The following is a 20,028-nucleotide window of genomic DNA, read 5'->3' as shown; positions in this document are numbered from 1 at the left end:
TTTTTTAGACTAGGAGGGTGAGAACTGAGTCCAATATTAGAGAAAAAACTGTATGCTTAAAAATTAATCATATTTAATGTAATGTTTGTGGCTAATTTTAAATTTAATACAATCTGGACGACTACTGCAAACTCAGGGAAAATATTATTTTCTTGGACATATGCTCAGATCTTTTGCCTGAATTTCTATACTGAATTTCTTGTGGTATGTAACTCCTTGTTCATATAATTTATTTTTTATTCTATGACTTGCTTACTGTGGGACAGTTTTTAGTTGGAAACAGAGTAAATTTTAAAACATTCAAAGAGCCTTGTAGACATATTGGAAGCCACTGTTCTGTGGGGATGGAGAAACATGTTTTTTCAGAAGGACAGGTTTCTTAGTTCTGACCATATCATCCTAATCTAAGTGATGTGCAATTTTATTTTAACTGTTTCTTATTACTGATGTATCTGGATCTGTGTTGGCATTTCCAGAACTAACCTTCATACCTTTTAGAGCATAAGTACCCTCTACTTTGGTATACATACTGATTTTAATCAGATTGTATATTCTTGTTGATCATTCAGAAATTTCTTCTTTAAATCCCCTTAGAATTTATTGATTTACTTTCCAGCTCTAGGAGCCTGTTTTTATTTAATTTGTGAATTTGTTCCAGCACATCTTTTAATTCCTGTGTTGACAAAACCTCCTCTGTATTACCTAACAGGAGGAAATTTGGTATATTTGTTTTCCCCAAATTCTGTGTGGAAATGCTAATAGAGAAAAGTCATTTACCTTCATTTCAGTGTCTGTATTCTCATTAGCTTTCTTACTTTCCTAGCAAATAGCCCACTGGACTTATAAAATCTCTTCCAGGCTTGCTGCTTCTTAATACTTGAGAAAATCTTGTTTTCATGTCAGGCTATCTGCTCCTCAAATCCTCTGTCATCCTTCTAATCTCCACTGTGTATCTTACCCACTCTATTTTATCCCTATTGACTTCACAAGTTAAAATTCTACCTTCAGAAAAATACACGTTTGACTACACTAACTTCTTGAACCTTCCTGTAGCCCTATCACTCATTTTTGCTTGTCAGCTTCCTTTTTTGTTTAGGATTATGCATGCCTTCTGTTACACTGTTATGATTGCTCAAGTAGCCTCCATGCCGAGTCTAAGGATTTTAATTTCCTCACTTTTGACTTTAGGGTCTTTTTAACTAGCTTCCTCATTTTTTGTACAATCTCTCCCCTGAGGATGTTGAAGTTAATTATATTGTGGTCACTATTACTTAGTGGTTCAACTTTACTTACTTTATAAACTAACTCCTGTGTGTTACTTGAGAGGCTTTTCTTGACTTAGTTCTTTATAGCTCTAAGATTAAAACAACTAACATATGTAACAAAACATTTTTTTAACATCTTAGCAGCACTAACTGGAAAGTCTAGGAAAAGGCATGTACTTACAGGGGAATGATTAACAAGAACCAAAAGCATTACTCTAATACTGGTGAAATGCCACCTATTCTTCATTAACTGTAAGACTAGAACAAATCAAATCAACTAATGATGGCTCCATTTAGAGGCAGGAGCATACTGATATCACCAGAATACAATTTTAAATAATTTTAAATAATACCACAAAAGAGTCAGAACTAGATTCAAAAGAGCCTTTCCAGTTGGATGTTAATCCCATTTTAGAGAAAGGGAATGTATTTGCTAGCTTGCAATACTGTCTGCTGCAGTTTACTATTTAAAGTTCCTCCGAATACTGAAGAGTTTGGTATTTCCCAGCTCATGGTACTACCTCATTACATCTTGAAGTTGTATAGTTGCAGTAATTACATAAATAAAATTGACTTTTTATGAAGTATACAATGAGTGATAACATTTAGAGAAGTGCACTTTGGTTTGGTTCCCCCCCCAATACGGAATGGAATCATTAGCATCAGAGAACTAGTCAAAGTAACATACAGAAATAAACTAGCGCTCTTACTTTTCTTAAATAACACCTGCAGTTTGGGAAGAAAACTCTCCTTTATTGTGAACCTGCAGTCTGTCAAGAATAATGCTACATTTCAAAAAATTAAGTAAACAACAAGACACTAATCAATGACAATTAGCAGACAATCCTCAAGTTAGCCAGGACTCCCTACATTCTTAATAAAATGAGTAGGTTTCTTCCCCAACCAGGTGTTGGACATGAGGCACATCTTATCTGAACTTCTCAGACAAAAGGGGAGTACAAACAAGAATGGACAGATCTGGAACTTACCCCTTGTGTCAGTCAAAGTTACTGATGTCTTCTGAACATCAATGAAGGAAAATCAGTAAAAGAAATTTGTGGGCCATCAACTCCATTTTACATATGCAAGTCCAGAACAGCTACTGTCTGTCTAGCACTAGCTGTTGCCAGAAAGGTCATGCTTCAGCAATCATATGAAATTACACTAATATAAAATCAGTATAAATTACATAAGTCAGACCCCTACTATTTAATAACTGTTCGATTGTAGTAATTTGAATATTTGACCAATTTTCCATATAGCAGTATAAATTAAGTCTTGATTTTAATATTATGTAGTTCAATTTTGATATAAACACATACTTTGCTATTGCTAAAACAACCAGGTTACATCACAGAAGTGCGATTTGATGTTTTCTTAATAACAATTTAAAAGTAATAGCTTATGACAACATGTTGTCTGATGACATCTTAATAAGTAGTGGGCCATCAATAGTTATCACGTTACCCCATACTATGGCAGAAAGGATAAACAGATTCCCCCTTAGAAGGGCACTGAAGCTGACACTGCTAGTGGTCTTTCAGTTTACAGCGATTGTAATGATTATATTTGAAGCCTGGCTCAAAACATGTTTTATTTTTTTATAAAAAAGTTGTGGTAATTGCTACTGAAAACTCAAGATGGACAAACCTGAAAAAAATTAAGATCCCATCAGTTTTGTGAGATGGGAAAAACTGAGGAAAATCATAAAGCTTACACCAATACTTCATACCAAGATCTTATTATTTTTATTTCTAGAACCAGTGCAACAAAATATAAAATCACTTTTTAAATGATAAACACTACCAATGTAGAAACACTGTATTATATAAATTCATTGTTCGTTCGTTTGTTCACTCCTTCCTTTTTTTTTATCTCTTTCTTTTTTCCTTCTCTTTCTTTCATGCTATCAGAGTTCACCAGCTTAAGCTGGGCAGTCTACTGTGCAAGAGTTTAGTATCATACAAAGTAAGTACTTCCCTCTGCTCCAACAACTTATGTCTTGCTGTTCTGGATTTCTCCTAAGTATCCTTGTTCTTCCAGGCTCATTAGTAACTTAGAGGGACTTGAATGTAGCAGTCTGATTTACATCAGTGATCTTATTCCTTTCAGCACAGGAGGGTTATCTTTTCTGTGACAAAGGCTATCACAGATATGAATAACTATTTTCATACTGGGCTTTTTTTTTGTCTAGCTGGAATCACACCATCACAGATTTTGCCTCATAAATCTGACTTCGCTTTATAGAGCAATAACGGTACAGTCAGCACTCTGCCATCACAGCAAGGTGAATAGAGAAGAGTAACTTAGGTCAGTTGCTTCTTTATTATTGGCAGATGAAATAGTGTCTTCAACAGCTTCAGAGCAAGAACCAGCTAGTGTGTTTTCACTATGAAGGCAGTGCCATTCTGAGAAGCCATAGCAAGAGGGTTTTTGCTACATGCAAGGAGGGACATATAGAGTAAAAGCAAACTGCTAAGTAGGTAACCTACTGTTATTACCTGCTGTTATTTGAAAGCCGCTTGGGTAAAAATTTGGAGATTGAAATATGTATGACACATTAAGAGGCAACAAAAATATGGGAGTTCTGTTAACTCTGGTAGACCACAGTAAGAGGAGGATAAACATCGCAAAGCCAATTTAATCTACTTGGAATGCATAAAAAAAAAGTCAGGACCTCAGACATGCCCTGGAAAAGGCAAACATTTAGCGCTTTTCAGAAGATGTCATTGTTTCTAGTGTTTGACACAGTATTGTTACTTCTGTAGAAGTGCGTGTTTGATACAGGCATTTTGTAAATATTTGTTCGCCTTTGTGAAAGAGCAACTTCAAAAAGGTCTGCACCCCGGCAGCACAGCTCTCCCCCAGTGCAGCCCTGCTAGTGGCAGGAGCGGGGCATTGCTGGCCAGCCAATAGCAGCCAGGCTGAGCCTGCAGTCCTGCACTCATTGGCTCCCCTGCTGCTGCCCGACCAATGGGAGCACAGCTGCCCACTGCAGCAGCCACCAGGCGCGACCTGCACAAGGCCAGAGCGGAGCTGTCCCCAGGCCTTTCCGCTACTGGAAACCCAGGGTTTATTTGTATTATTTATTTAATCCACAGAATCATGCTTTTTGTTTCATATTTAATAAAATTATTATTATTCATTATGGCCTTCCTCACCTCCTTCTCTAACTTTTTTCTTAGTTCACCTCCTGGTATCTTTGGTAACATACATACAGGGATGTTCACAGTCCAGTGTGATGTGTGAGTGTTCTAGTCACATGGTTTTGCAATTCATATAGAAAGTTCTAGAGAATTCTTCTGACTTTAAACTTATAAGATCTGAATCATCTTCAGCAAATCAAAGCTGACCTGTAGAGAATATGGCGAATGGAAGACCCTGACACCTGAAAATCACATATGATTTACAGAAAAAACATGGTACCAAACTATGATTCCTTTAAAGCTGGTTGCAGATTGTTTCCAAGGACATGTAGAAGCAGTCATTAGTTGTTACCAATACTCATGGGTTTGGGTATTGACAGTAACCATTTCTTCCTAAGAATGTGTTATTTTCCAGTGGTCTTAGATGAATAATGGTGGACATTGATACTTGGAGACATGTCAACTATGTAAGAAAAATGTGTGTCTCTAAAAACAGGGATACATTTCTGCTAAAATGGAGTAGAAGAAACATTTTCAGATAATAGTATAGTAATAGTCTGTAGGAAAAGAATTTGACAACCTGTAGAAAGCTTAAAAAATTAGAGTGTAAACTTTGAAAATGTCAGGTAAAGTATCAATAAATAAAATGTCTTCAATTTAAAGTTACACTTATGGAAAAACATTGCCATATACAGTTCTAATTTAATTTTACTTTGGTAGGTAGTTGTCTCTGTGAAGAAAATTTGAAGTTGCCATGCTGAAGTTGATATAGAAATACCAGTCTTTAAGACAAAACCTGCTCTTTGCGGCTGGAGAGTGCTCTGAGGTGAAGGTAAAGGTAAAAGACAAAAACCAGTTATCAATAATAAACTAAAATATTATAAATAAAATTAACTAAAATATAAGATAAAAAAATATCAGAAAATTTCTCAGATGAGAAAAGAGCTGTGTTACATGATACAGGCACAAAGATCAAACAGGTGAGAGTAAAAGCGAATGTGGGGAAGCTGCTGACAGGAGACAGTAGAAAAATGGTGTCTACTGCAATATGTGTGTAACAACCAACAAGGAGTGCTGACTCTTTCACCATAACACTTTTCTAAGCACCAACTTCTTAATGGTGAGCTGGCTACTTCTCTTTTATTCAAATACCTTGACAGACCCATCACATAAGATTTAAGTCTCTAGGCTTTTAAAAATGTATATGTTCAGGCTTTTTGGGATAAGAACTTAGTCAAAGAAAAATAAAACTGAAGATAGGAGTTTTTCTCATTTAGTTCTGAATGTGTAAGATCCACAATCATTTTCATCATTCAGACACTGAATTTCATAGATCCTAAAATCCAGCTCCTACTAAAGGTATCTTCTACCACTCTACAAGACAAATGTCTCAATGACAAACTGTAGAGCCTGAAGTGGACTTTTAATTCCATCAGCATTGGATATCCTGAGCAACAGAATAACATATTGATGATAACCTTTACTGAGAAGCATAAGCATGCCTGATTTCTGGGCATATGACTTAATCCATGGATTTCAGCAACACTGGCAAACAAACCTAGGGATCAGCACGTGAATATTGGTCTGCAGCCCCTAAGATAGGGTGTCTTGTTCTGATCACTCACAGATACAAGTGGCAATTTTTTCAATTAAAAGAATCCAGCAGAATTCACAGCTATGAACTTGAAGCATTACAAAACCTAAGTTCTTCAGAGAGCGCAGTGGTTCCTGGTTCCTCAGCTTGCCTTCAGCTTGAACCATCTATACCCTGCTTTCAAAAGAGATGTACAGGCTAATCAGATCGATAATTCTTTGACCTGAGCTTTATCACCAGTTACAGGTATTGAGTAATGTGAGAGAGAGCACTGATTTTTCCAGTACTCCAGAATGAAGTCTACAGAGTAGAGGAAGTTCTTTTAATAATCATCCTCTGATACTGATTTGGATGTTTGGATTAGTTCCCTCTCAAAAAAAAGAGGAAAATTGGTAAATTGAAAACAAAACAAAAAAATGTATTGGATATTTGTGTTTCTTTTTAAATAGTAATTATTTTTTAATAATTTTAACACCATTTTTTTATGGTGGCATACTGTGAATCTTTAATTCTTTAGGTCAACAACTTAAAAGCCAGCTTAAAGAGCCTGAAACAGAAAATATGATCACTATTGTAAGTGATGCAAACAATGGAAATAATTAAAGAGAATAAAACAGACAGAAAAATCACTGCACAGTTAAAGACAAAGAACAGACAGTTCTGGTAGACATTTTGCTAGTTTCCCCATACAATTAAATAACCAGTTTTTGTTAATCATAAGAGATTCTGACAGGGGAAAATGTAGACTGTTGAGAGACAGTAGCACAAGGAAATGTTTGCCATATTTAGATCTCTTTTCACTAAAAAATGAGGAGGTCATTTCAGGTCAATCATCCTGGGCTCTTTTCTTTAGGGGAATGAGTCTCCAGCATGGCTCTTTATATTAAAGGATTTCATGGGCTTGAGTTATAGCTATTGGTATAATCACAGGTATCAGAAATAAGAATAGTTATTTCTTATTTCTTTGTGAATGGAGAATGAAGAGGTCATTCAGTGTATGGTACTTCAAACACTTAAAAGGAAAGGTATTTTACTGCTTACTTAGCTTTTTAAAGGAAGCCTACAGAGGGTGGAAGCAAGGACAGGTAGCCTGGGAGTGATACAAAGAAATTGCCTGAGCAGCCAGGGATCAGGTGAGGAAAGCTAAAGCCCTGGTAGAATTAGATCTGGCCAGGGACATCAAGGGCAATAGGAAAAGCTTCTATAAGTACATTGGTGATAAAAGTAAAACTAGGGAAAATGTGGGCTCTCTTTGGAAGGAAACGGAAGACCTGGTTACCTGGCATATGGAGAAGGCTGATGTAGTCAACGACTGCTTTTTGCCTCAGTCTTCACCAGCCACACCGCCCAAGTTGCAGAAGGCAAAGGCGGGGTCTGGGAGAATGAAGAACCTCCTGCTGTAGGAGAAAATCGAGTTCAAGACCATCTAAGGAACGTGAAGCTGCACAAGTCCATGGGACCTGACAAGATGCATTTGTGGGTCCTGAGGAAACTAGCAGATAAGTGGCTAAGCCACTATCCATCACATTTGAGAAGTTGTGGCAGTCCAGTGAAGTTCCCACTGACTGGAAAAGGGGAAACATAACACCCACTTTTAAAAAGGGAAAAAAGGAAGACCTGGGGAACTATGGGCCAGTCAGTCTCTCACCTCTGTGCCCAGCAAGGTCATGGAGCAGATCCTCCTGGAAATTACGCTAAGGCACATGGAATATAAGGTGATTGGTGACAGCCAACATGGCTTTACTAAGGGCAAATCATGCCTGACAAATTTGGCGGCCTGTGATAGAGTTACAGCATTGGTAGAGGAGGGCAAAGCAACTGACGCCATCTATCTAGACTTGTGCAAAGCATTTGATACTGTCCCACATGTCACCCTTGACTCTAAATTGGAGAGACATGGATCTGATGGATGGACCATTTGGTGGATAAGGAATTGGCTGGATGGTTGCACTCAAAGGGTCGCAGTCAATGGCTCAATGTCCAAGTGGAGACCAGTGATGAGTGGAGTTCCTCAGGTTTCAGTATTGGGACTGGTGCTGTTTAACATCTTTGTCAGTGACATGGACAGTGGGATAAAGTGCACCCTCAGCCAGTCTGCTGACAATACCAAGGTGTGTGGTGCTGTTGACACACTGGAGGGAAGGGATGCCATCCAAAGGGACCTTAACAGGCTTGAGATGTGTGCCCATGCAAATCTCATGAAGTTCAAGGCCAAGTGCAAGGCGCTGCGTATGGGTTGGGGTAATACAAATACAGGCTGGGTGGATAATGGATTGAGAACAGCCCCGAGGAGGACTCAGGGCTGTTGGTTGACAGGAAGCTCAACATGACCTGGCAATGTGCGCTGCAACCCAGAAAACCAACCATATCCTGGGCTGCATCAAAAGAAGTGTGACCAGCAGGTCGAGGGAGGTGATTCTCCCCCTCTACTCTGCTCTTGTGAGACCCCACCTGGAGTACTGTGTTCATCTCTGGGGCCCCCAACATAAGAAGGCCATAAACACGTTGGAGTGAGTCCAGAGGAGGGCCATGAAGATGATCAGAAGGCTGAAGCACCCCTCCTTGTGAAGACAGACTGAGAGAGCTGGGGTTGTTCCACCTGGAGAAGAGAAGGTTTTGGGAAGACCTTACAGCAGCCTGCCAGTACCTAAAGGGGGGCCTACAAGAAAGCTGGAGAGGGACTTTTTACAAGGGCATGTAGTGATAAGACAAGGGGGAATGGCTTTAAACTGGAAAAGGACAGGTGTAGATTAGATATTAGGAAGAAATACTTCACTATGAGGGTGGTAAGGCACTGGAACTGGTTGCCCAAAGCAGCTGTGGATGCCCCATCCCCGGCAGTGTCCAAAGCCAGGTTGGATGGGGCTTGGAGCAACCTGGGACAGTCGAAGGTGTCCCTGCCAATGGCAGGGGCGTTGGAACTTGATGATCTTTCAGGTCTCTTCCAGCCCAAACCATTCCATAAGTCTATGATTTTATGATTATGTACTATATAGAAAGTATGCCACACTGCTATGCAGAAATGGAAAAAAAGCACCTTTTTTTATTTTATGAGAAAATTTCAGATACATCTGCATTTCTTATTTTGACCATAAAATCATAAGGCTTATGAAATCATGGAAGACATGAAGAAGGTAAATCAGAAACAGCCCTTCCCTGAAAATTCCAAGACAATATTTGGTGAGGAGTCACATGAAATTACTGTGGCAGGTTCAGCACAAAGAAAAGGAGGTGGGTTTTTTCACCTGGCATGTGATTAAGTTATGGAAACTCCTTGGCATAGAAGGTAGTGGATTCTAAATTATATATGGATTTAAAAGCAACTGAACAAATTAAAGGAAGAAAAATACCCTGAAAGCTATTAGATAGAAGCAGCACCTGTGGCTGAGAAAACAAACACATTAATTTATTGGAAGCTGGCAGTGGATTCTACAGGCTTCCATTTTTATACACTCCTCCTTAAACATCTGCCACTGTCCAGTTTTGGAGACAGAATGCTTTTGATTTAACTCATTGCTTATGTTCTTACGACTGTTTTTATTTTTTTTTTCCTTTTTTTGTCTGTCAGTTTTTATATTCTGTATTTTCCAAAGATCAGTTGCATTCTGTGCAATTAAAGATTACTGTTTCTTAACTTGTAATCGAAAACAAGTACATGTAACCCATTTCCATCCGTACAAGTAGGTACATAAGCAGATTTAAACATCTCTCTTGTTTCAGGGCATAAACTAATGTCTCTGAAGGCTAACCAGCTATCCTAACAATGCCTGATGAATCACAGTTTGGGAGCATTAAGAACAGGCTTTCTACTAAAGCAACATATGTGAACACTTCTGGAGGCTGTTTGCACGTAAGATGGGCCAATGACCTGATCCATAACTCATGAGGCATATTGTTTGATAATGACAAGAATTACAAGCTTGAGGCTGATAAAATAACTTGTCCTTTAACATCTAAAAAATATCTTTAATAAGCTTTCTATCAGTTTATCAACATTGGTAGAGATTTTCCTAATCTTTACCCACCGAGAAATTTGGAAAAAACATACGTGAACATTATAATCAATACTATTCAGGTAGAAATATATTCTCTTTCAAGGCATAACCTTTTAGATGAAGCCTAACTATTGATCTATAAATTCAGCATTTTTTTTCTTCCCATTCTCATTGGTTCAGATGTACCAGAGAGAATTTCCCAAGTAAACTCAGATTACAGAACGCTTCAAAAGTGTTGTCACTGACTGAGAAGAAACAGTTAACTATGTTTTCGTGTACATTTGTTGCTGTGGGTGCATTACATATTAAAATACAGGTTCAGTCACACCGACCCAAATTCATGCTAGAGTGCATAGTATGAGACCTCTGTTTCTATGGTATTGAACTAAGACTTTCTGGTCAATCTGGAAGCATCCTAAGGCTTTCACCAATCTTTTAATTCCTGGATTATTTTCTTCTGCCTGAAGTTTCCCTTCTGCTTCCCTTTTGTTTGCTATTAATGCTTCGTCTCTTCTGGGAGGGTGATTCACAGTTAATCAGCTCATCTATTCTGAGACATTCAAAAGCACTGCTCTGTGGACAGGCCAGCAGGCATTGCTGTAACCCTTGTGCAGTTAAACCCTTCCCTTTCTTTCCTTATGGACTTCACTGTTTCTGCTGCCCTGTAACTGTTACACAATTATCACCAAACTACTGGGCCAGCTGCAGACATTAGTACCATTAGCAGAATTGCAGAAAATGGAATCTGGGTTATCTAATGAGCAGCTTATTTACATAAATATACCAGGTAAATCGGTGGGGTGGAGTTTTACAGCTTGAACCACAAATTAATATTAGGCAGATAGAGAGAAAAACTTCCTGTATTTGAACAGGAACATCTACATCATATTTAACGTTTTTGTTTTTCCATCCTCTTTTAGCACCTTCACACAGAAAATGCCGTTTTCACAATATGAATAAACATTCTCTAGATAGTTGAGATTTTGCATGGATTCTACTTTATTATTGCCATTTGGAGGGTACAAGCTGTGCTCTATATCCATGCACTGGATTCTGGAATATACCTGATTTTGCTTGCTTAATATATACAAACTAAAGTTATAGCGCACCATACTAATTATATCTTGAGCGTCTGCTTTATTCTTTAACTAGATGAAATTCTGTTCACTCATCCTTTCCTCACCTTCCTGGATTCTCTGTCTTAGCACTACTAGATTTACAAGCTCACACTTGTTTTATTAGGCAGTCCTTTAAACTAGAGTTTCCACAGACTGAATTTGCAGTGTTCACGTTGCTACACCCATTAGAATCTCTTCTGTAGTGAAGACAGAACCTTAGAATTTTCCTTACACATTCCCATTTATTTTTATTAATTAAAATCCTCTCTATTAGCTGTGAGCAGGTAGGTCATCCTCTTCTTGAATTACACTAACATTGTTTTTCAGACAGATTATCTCATGCTTATCACATAACCTATGTAACTAATATTTCTTGCTCAAAAGTTGTAGCATGCACCTGCACATTATCCAGATTGAGAAACTGTTTATGAACAGGTACCAACATGGGGTTGCTATTATAATTTCTTCCCCTATGGGGTAGGAAAATACGCTCATTACAAATCAGTCACCTACAAAATAAATGTTTTACCGAGACATATTTAAAGGTAATCACCAAAAACTAATTTTGCAAACCATTTTCCTGGCATTTTTAGTTATTAGCCGCTCTCAGTTCATCCACCAATTTAGCTATGCAGTCCTCTCAGCCTAGTTCTTGAAATCCAATTTTTATATCTTGTTTTCTCCACATCTGGGTGAATGCATACTTCCTAATCATTCATTTACTGAGAGGATTTACATTGCTCATTGGAATCACCTAGCATTTTATTCCTTAGTCCAGTCTAAAAATTATCCTATGTAAACCAGTCTACTATTATTGCATTCTATACTATCTCCATTAAATATTTACTAGATCTGTTCATATTAATCAGTTTACAAAATCTTTTAAAAGCACACTAAACAGAACAGAGCAAAACTAAAACTGAATCTCTAGCTCTACCTCGTAAGTTTAATGTCAATCCATTTTCCAAAACCCATTTTCCAAACCATTTTCCATTGATGAAATTTAAGAAACTCTTTGCCACTCTGAAAATGTGTTTTTATTCATATTGTTATTTTTCGCACTGCACTAGCACTGTATTGACCAGCTTCCTTATTTTTTTTTGCTTATTACTGTGTTTTTTCTTTTTTTGTTTGTAATCGATTTTAACAATGTCTCTATAAACTTACCTTCATTTAACAGTTATACATATAATCTTTAGTGTACTGGTTTATTTAAGCGGGAAGAATATCCTTGGTCTGAACACAGTAATTTTGGTTAAAAAAGCTATTTAATACTGATACAGGTATTTCTGTATGAGACAGGGAACACTGACATAGATCACCTTTATGTAATGCATATCAGGGAGCAGCAAAGGCCCCTGCACCCTAAAGAAAGCTAGTCAGGAGCTGAGGGTGACCACGATGCAGGCTGGGCAATGACCTCAGTGGCCAGGCACAGTCCTGCAGGCGTGAGCTGGGCAAGCAGAGCAGGGGGGCTGACAGCAACAGATGCTCTTGACAGTGCAGTGGCCATCAGACAAGATCAAGGCAACAGGTCTAAGGTCAGTCCAGGAAATCCAAACAATAATTCAGGATCAGGACTGGGTATGGGTGTATCTACACCACAGCTCAAGCCATGACTGAATGCTGAGGCCTGAGCTGACACAGGGCTCCTGTGGCAGAGGGTGTGGGTGGAAGCCTGTGGGGGAAGTACCTCATCTCAAGTACTCAAATTAGTACTAGAAACACTCCTCATCTACCTAAACATTACTTTGACTTACTGTAACTGTGAATAAATCTTTCCCAACTTTTTGCATGTTTACCATATTTTGTATTTATTACTTGAATGAGGACTGTATGGTTTCTCCTACTCGGCCTCTTTGGGGAGCAAATGGATACAAAAGTACCTCAGATGAGATATTATCTCTCTCCCCATCTTTCTAGCAGACTAGATTCTTCAGCCAAGCAGTTGGCTTCCACAGTGATTTGCAGTTTAGACGTCTTTTAAAGCCAAATTTCCAATTATTTTATTCCTCACTGCAGATCATCTCCAACTCAAAAAAGTTAGGAATTGTTAAATTATGCTAGACATTGTCTAAACCTTCCTGAAAACTGCCTGTAAAAGGTGATTAATAAAATTGTTGGGTACCTGTTTAATCCTGTTTGCCAACTCCAATAAGGCATGTTTCCAAATCTAACTGCAATTTTTGAGTCAACATAAGCTTTGTTCTCAGCAGACTGCATTTCATCTCTCCTTCACTTCTTTTTGAGAAGCCTCCAGTCCCCTTTATGGCCTCACCAGGGCTTGTAACTCTTTCTAGCCATCCTGTACTGCTTTTTCAGCCACTTTGGCTTCTGTGACCGACAGTGCAGAACGTCCTGTCAGAGCTCTGCAGGGCGCCAGCTCGCAGGCCCCTCTCTGACTTTTTTTCTTTGTCTTCTGCAGCCCCCAGGCACCGGGACCTGCTTCTGCCGGGGACTCGGCCCATGCCTTGCCACTCCGTGGGGGTGGCTCACCTCTTCACAGGGCTTTCCAGGAAGCACAGTCCTGGTCCTCATCTGGTCTGGGCATCAGTCCCCTGGGCATTGCTACGGGCCCCGGATCACGCCTGTGGCGCGTTTTGGCCCTGCTCAGGGGGTGCCTGACGATTCGGTTCCCGCTGGCAGGACGCAGGGCGCCGTGCGGGCAGGGAGGCTGGCCTCCTCCACGACCGGCTGCTGGAGATGACTGTCCCGCTCAGCCCCCTCCTGGGCTGCTGTTCGGGAGGGCTCCGAGCCGCTTTTGAGCGCGCAGGGAGCTCTACCCGCCCCGCCGCGGGACGCCCGCCTGAGGCGCCTGAGGGAGCGTGGGCACCCGCCCGCCGAGGCGCAGCGGGGTCGCGAGGCGAGGCGAGGCCGCGAGGCGAGGCGAGGCGCGGGCGAGGCGCGCGCAGCGTTCATTGCCATGCCAGCACAGCGGGGCGCGCGGCGGGCCCCCCGGCCGCTGGCCCCGCCCACGCCGCCGCCCTGGCGGCCCCGCCGCACTACAGCTCCCGGCAGCCCCCGCGCCGCGCCGTGACTCGGCTGGGGCGACGGCGGCGCCGGCCGGGATGGAGTGAGGGGGTGCGCGGCGGAGAGAGCGCAGCCCACCGAGCTCCGGCCCCCTCCCCCCTTGCTCTCTCTCTGGCCCGGGTCTATGCGGCCCCCCAGAGACCATGGGATCCAGGATCAAGTGAGTGCCCCCCGGAGCTCTCCAGCCCCGCTTGCAGGCCCTCAGGAAAGCGGGAGGGCTCTGGAGAGCGAGAAGGGGACTTCCCCGCCCTCCTTGTGAGGCCGCGCGGGCCAGACCCCGGCCGAGCCTCCAGGCCTCGGGGAAGGGCGAGAGAGGGGGAGGAAGAGGGGGACGAGCGCTTCCCGCCCGCTGGCCGGGGAGACGGCCGGGTAGAGGCCCCGAGCCGCCCAGCCCCCGCTCGGCGGCGGTACCCGCGGCGGGGCGCGCCCCGGCCCTGCCCTGAGGAGGGGCGGAGGGCGCCGCTTCCCGCCCTCAGCCCCAGCCCTGGGCTCTCTCCCGGTCCGCAGTTCCCCGTGTGGTAGCGCGCAGGGTCAAGGCTGCGAGGGCACTTCGAAGGCTCGGGGTGCAGGCCTGGAAGGCTGGGGCTGCTGGAGTGGGAAGGTGTGCGGTGCCAGCGTTGGTGCCGTCTGTCGGGGGTGTGGTGGGGTCAGGAGAGCTCAGAGCCCCCTCGTCCAGGTTGGGGCGTGCTAAAGGAAAGTGGCTGTGATGTCTTGGAAGTGCACTAGTTAGGTGATTTGAGGGAAGTGGTGCAAGTGATTAATATGTTGGGCCTGCAGCTCCATGCGCTCAATACTCTCCTTCAATATTCTTTAAAATTTCATAAAACTGGGGGTTGATTTATTGGTAAGCCCTGTTGGTGTGTTTGGTATTGACACATTAAAGATCTCAGTTCATTCATATGCTATTTCAGGCAAATGCCAGGCTCCTCTGAGACAGGTAGAGGTGTAATAAAGCTATCGCCAAGCAGGGAGTGACATCTTTGTGCACGAGAGGTGTGTGATAGAGCGGAGAGATCCAGTTAGTCGGTATTTTATTCAGCACTTTCAGCAGGTGCTGTTGAGCAATTGCTCTTTCTTCTTGAACACAGTGTTCTTCAAGATTACACAGTTCTTTAACTTTTCACCTCTTTTGTTTAACTTGAATATGTGACTGGAGGAGATGTAGTTTGTGGCGTTTGTGTCATCACACATCTTCATGTTCCCAAGCCCATAGGCTGGATAGGCATAAAGGTGTGTCTATCCAGCCAGGTGTTTTAGGAAAATGTAGGCGGATAGTGAGAGCTTGTAATGATAGTGTGGAGGTGATTGTGTTGGTTCCAGAAAGTAACGTACCTTCCTTGGGGGATACTGTGGGGATGATTTGTGCACTTTTTTTTGGCATATGGGTTCTCAACTGTTGCTACAAGAAAAAATCAAAGACTGAGGAACTAGTTAAAACTCTTAGCTTACATTCAAATACAGCTAGAATTTAAAATCATTACTATTTTGATAGCAGAGCAGGCTATATCTGTAACTTGTACCTTTGGATCTTGCACTGGTCGCCCTTGCTTGGGTCACTTCAAGATTATGATCTGAAAGGACTTAGTCTACCTTAAATCTACGAAAAGGGTTATGCTCACTTAAAATGTAGTTTCTTTTTTGTGTACATATTGAATCCACAAGCTGTGATTACCATCTCTGAGTTTTTGATTGCTGATTTGACCTTTAATGGCTTTGCGTACACTTTGCTGGATGTGAATGCAATCACTCAGATGAGAGCTTCAACTGGAAATCTCACTGGTATCAGTGAGGAGATGTAGCAGTTAGAAGTATTTATGACAGCCACTGGACTTCAGGACTTTTTCTGTCCAAAGTCTTGCAGTGTGAATGTGTCTTTCAAGATTACAGACAAAGCCCATGTTTTTCTCTGTCACCAGGAAAACACAGGTGATAACCCCATGCAAGCATTACTTCTCATTCCTTTTGTACTTTGTGAGAAAGCATTTTGTCCATTGTATGATTAAGCAACTTTGTCTTGAGCTATAATTAATAAATCACTTTTTTTCCACTTTGGACAGAACACTGTGCCTGAGTAAGGACAAAATTTCAAAACAGTCTTGAAGTATATAAAGAATGAGAGAGCCTACCTGAGTAACAGGCTTTTCTGAGCTGGATGTTTAATCCAGCAAAGATTTTCAAGTTGATTAGTAGCTCCTATTATTGGGGTGGGCAGGAGTGTGAATGAGAACTGTTTTATAATTGGGTATGCTGAGGCATGCTTCCTTCAGTGGTGTCGCCAATATGTGTTGGAGCCCTCGCAAAAATCCAGTAGTCTGATCTCTTGCTTCTTGCTATAGACTGGTGATTATGAGAGATATTAAATGCCTTGATATGTGATCACTTGCACATGCTATGGTATACTCCTAATGAAACCTGGACATATATGTCAACTGTATTTTTGATATTTCACTCAAGTGAAAGAAATCAAGAAATCACTAGCAATCCCGTAAACTTTTGGCTTCTGTATAGCTGCAGGCGAGAAAAAAAGGTAAGTTGAGTATTGGGTTACACCATTGCGTTAAGCTTCCTGTTGGAGCGTGTCACGCACTACTTGCAAGGCACTCTGTGCCAGCAAGGTAATGTAAAATAGGAATCTAGTTAACCTGGCTGCTATAATTTCTTGGTAACTTTCAGTACTCAAGACTTTACAAGAGAGAAGGGATTTATTTGGGGTTTTTTTGTTTAAATAACATGTCGATATCAGTCTATTCAACAGAATTGCATTGCACTGTTAAAAAAAGTTGGCACGTTCCTTTCCAGAGGTGGTTGAATTTCAGTGGTGACGGAAGAGAACCCTGATACTAATCAGGGAATGCTTTCAGATATTTAACATAGATTGCTATATACTGAAATCTACCTAGGGCGTACCAGGCAGAAAAAGTTAAATATATGGAAATAAACCAGGGTTTGAGGTGCAGTTTCTGAATTGAATTAACAGTTACAGTTTTCTGCTAATATTTTTCTGCAGGAGTTGAGCTACTAAGTCTTGTTAGGAGACAACTAATTATCAGGCAGTGTCAGGCTCCTCTCTTATGCCTCAATTTTTAAGTAGAATGCTACTTTCTTTTATGAGTGCTATTACATTTTCCTATGTGTACAAAAAAAATGCTACTGACAATTTAAACAGGCTTTAGGTACTGAAGGCATCTACTTCCATACGTACAGCTTCAGAGAAAGACTTTGTTTAGTTTTGTTCTGCACAAATCTCTTGCAGTTTTGCAGTAACTAATAATTTTCATTGTAAAAGGTACATAAATATTTAAAATAAGATATTACTTCAGTGTGAAGTAGAATTTCTTACGGATTGCTTTGATACTAAAGCTATTCCTACATCAGAAACTTGAAGTAATTCATACAACTAGCAGTTATCACAAAAGCATTCCTTTCTCATAGAGCTCCTTCCTAAATTCCTGTTTACAAAAAAGTACTGCATTTCCTTCTGAAGTTATCCAATGTGTTCTGGTACGTGTGTCCTATGTATTTTTTTTTTTTAATTGCATCTGGATGTTCATTTGATAACTGACCGTGGGCCTTTAAGTGATTATTGGAAGGAAAGAAAACTTTGTGTGTGTGTGTGTTTAAGGTTATAATGCTGTGAATGATTTTGGTGGGTTGAGGTTTCAGTACAATGCACAGGTGGTATTAGATGTCTACAGGTTATTTTAATAGCCATAAAAATGGACTGCAAAATATACATATTATGATGCATACTTATGCTATATTTGCAAACTATATGAACTCTCATAGTGGTTTGTTTGCTTAATTCCACTGAAAAGTTATAAAACATGCAGAATTCAACAATGACTTCATTCTCATACCTAGGTGCTAGCTTGTTGAATGCAGCCTTTAATACTAAGTTTCTGACCTGGCAAAGCTACTTTAATTTCACTGTTCATAGAAATAAGTGGACATTTGTCATGGAATATTAAAATACAAAATGTGATGTCTTTTTGTCTGAAAGTTTTGGTATATAGTATGTGCTCTTGCCAGCTGTGTTATACAGTGTTTTCACTATTGAACACAGACTCTAACATAATACTAAAAAGGTGTTTGTTATTTTATCCATTAGCTGTAAAAATATTATAAAATTTATAAACTTTTAATTAAGGAAACAGGGTGCTAAAAATAAAGACATAAACAAGGAGGGTAAGATAAGGCTGGACAGCAATATATATGAAAGGAATAATACGTTTCTGGTGTTCTGTGGGTATCATTTCATCCTCGTCCTTTACTGTGGTTGTAGGAATGTAGCTAAGAATCTCAATATGTGAAGCAGATTATATGCAGCAACTCTAAGTAGCACAGAGAGAATTATACAAGTGTGTTTTATACTGCACAATACTGGTTAACTTGTTGATTTTTAGAATTCTCTTAACTTATGCATGTAGTTTTCTGAAAAATGAGTACTTAAGACAAATCAGTTGGGAACTGATGGCAAATTAAATTAACTTTAATTGAATTGTGAACCATTCTTGCTCCTGAGAGCTGCTCTGTAAAGCTGTAGAGTGTGATCCTATGCTACTGAAACCAATGGTAGCTTTTCTGTTGATTTAAATAGGTGTGGGGTTTGGCTTAGAGCCACTTGAGTTATACTAAGTGGGCCTGTGGCATGGTTAGAAATGTTTTGTTTAATCCCTTTTTGTGTTAAAGTAGGATTTAAAATAATAGAAGTTCTCTAAAGAGTAGGCTGAACTCCTTGACATGTTTGGTTTGAGATGCTGGGTAAGATTAATATATATATATTTTTTAATCAGGTAGGAATTCTAGCATATATATACACATATGTGGGTTTTGTCATTATTTTCATCTTTAGCTGTAAGGGAGCTAACAAAATTCACAAGTTAATTATACCTCAGCAATTCTCTAATGTTAGATAGTTTACATTAACACATAGGAGACAGTATTATCACTATGCAAACAGCCATAAATATAGAGCAGTAATTATGCAGTTTTGATTCTTGGTTTTAACCAGAAAGTCTAAGAATAAAATGTCACATGTTCAGACTTACAAAATGCTTATTTCAGTAACCAAACAATTACAGTCTAGTGTGTGATTCTATTTAATCTCATAAAAAAATTTGGAGAAGCTAAAATTGTTAGTAAGGAATTTAACTCAAAATATTCTTTCTTATATAATCACTCGCTGCCTTTATATGCTCCTTATGAAATGTAATTCCAGAGCTTCACTTACATAGTTGTATTAGTAAGAACTGAAAATGTATGCTAGATTTTTTTTTGGTTTGATTTTTTTTTTGTTGTTGTTGGGTTGTTTTTTTTAAAAAAAACCTTACTCTAGCAAAGTACGTATCTTTCCTCAAGCTTCATTTACATTCTGTAGCTGAATCTGGTCTCATTTTTGATGATTGCACCTATTTCCTTATTTTGCATGCATCCGGCAGCTTTCTGGATTTAATACTCCGGAATCTCATGAGGTGAAACCTTGTGCATTTGTAATATTCTTCAGCATGGCCTTTTACTGACAAAGAGATAGAAATATTTTGATAGGTATTAAAGAGGGGAACTGTCTTAATCCTAAATACAGCCTGTTAAGTTTTCCAGTAATGTATGTGTAAAATGACTTTGCATCCTCTTGACTGCAGCTTCTTTTTTTTTCTCCCCCCTTCCTTTTTCCTGAGCAAATAGGTGTCATGAAGTTGAACCCAAGGGTCACAGTAATGAAAATGTGAATCTGGCTTTTGTCCCGTGTTGGGTGATGTGACTGTTACCAGTTTAGTGAAAGAGCATGAAGGATTTTTTTTCCCTGAAAAAAATCCCTGTATCTAGCACAAAGGTGATTTACTTTCTCATTGGAAAGTAAAGGTGAAATAAAAAGAACTTGCT

General features: G+C 40.1%; 1 protein-coding gene across 5 annotated transcripts in view; it reads left to right on the top strand.

Moving 5' to 3' along the window:
• The first annotated feature begins 14,148 nt into the window (after positions 1-14,148).
• DENND1A (DENN domain containing 1A) overlaps positions 14,149-20,028 on the top strand; it is a 217,001-nt gene continuing 211,121 nt past the window's right edge. For 4 of the 5 annotated variants that reach the window (XM_055793717.1, XM_055793720.1, XM_055793716.1 and 1 more), the window contains exon 1: positions 14,149-14,308. In XM_055793717.1, coding sequence (XP_055649692.1) covers positions 14,292-14,308 — 17 coding nt within the window. In that variant the 5' untranslated portion in view covers positions 14,149-14,291. The remainder of the gene's footprint in view (positions 14,309-20,028) is intronic. The other variant, XM_055793718.1, reaches the window with a different exon arrangement.

This window comes from Falco peregrinus, chromosome 1 (assembly GCF_023634155.1).
Source record: "Falco peregrinus isolate bFalPer1 chromosome 1, bFalPer1.pri, whole genome shotgun sequence".
Taxonomy (NCBI): Eukaryota; Metazoa; Chordata; class Aves; order Falconiformes; family Falconidae; genus Falco; species Falco peregrinus.
The sequence above is the reverse complement of the archived record's forward strand: the minus strand, read 5'-3'. Positions and strand labels throughout refer to the sequence as shown.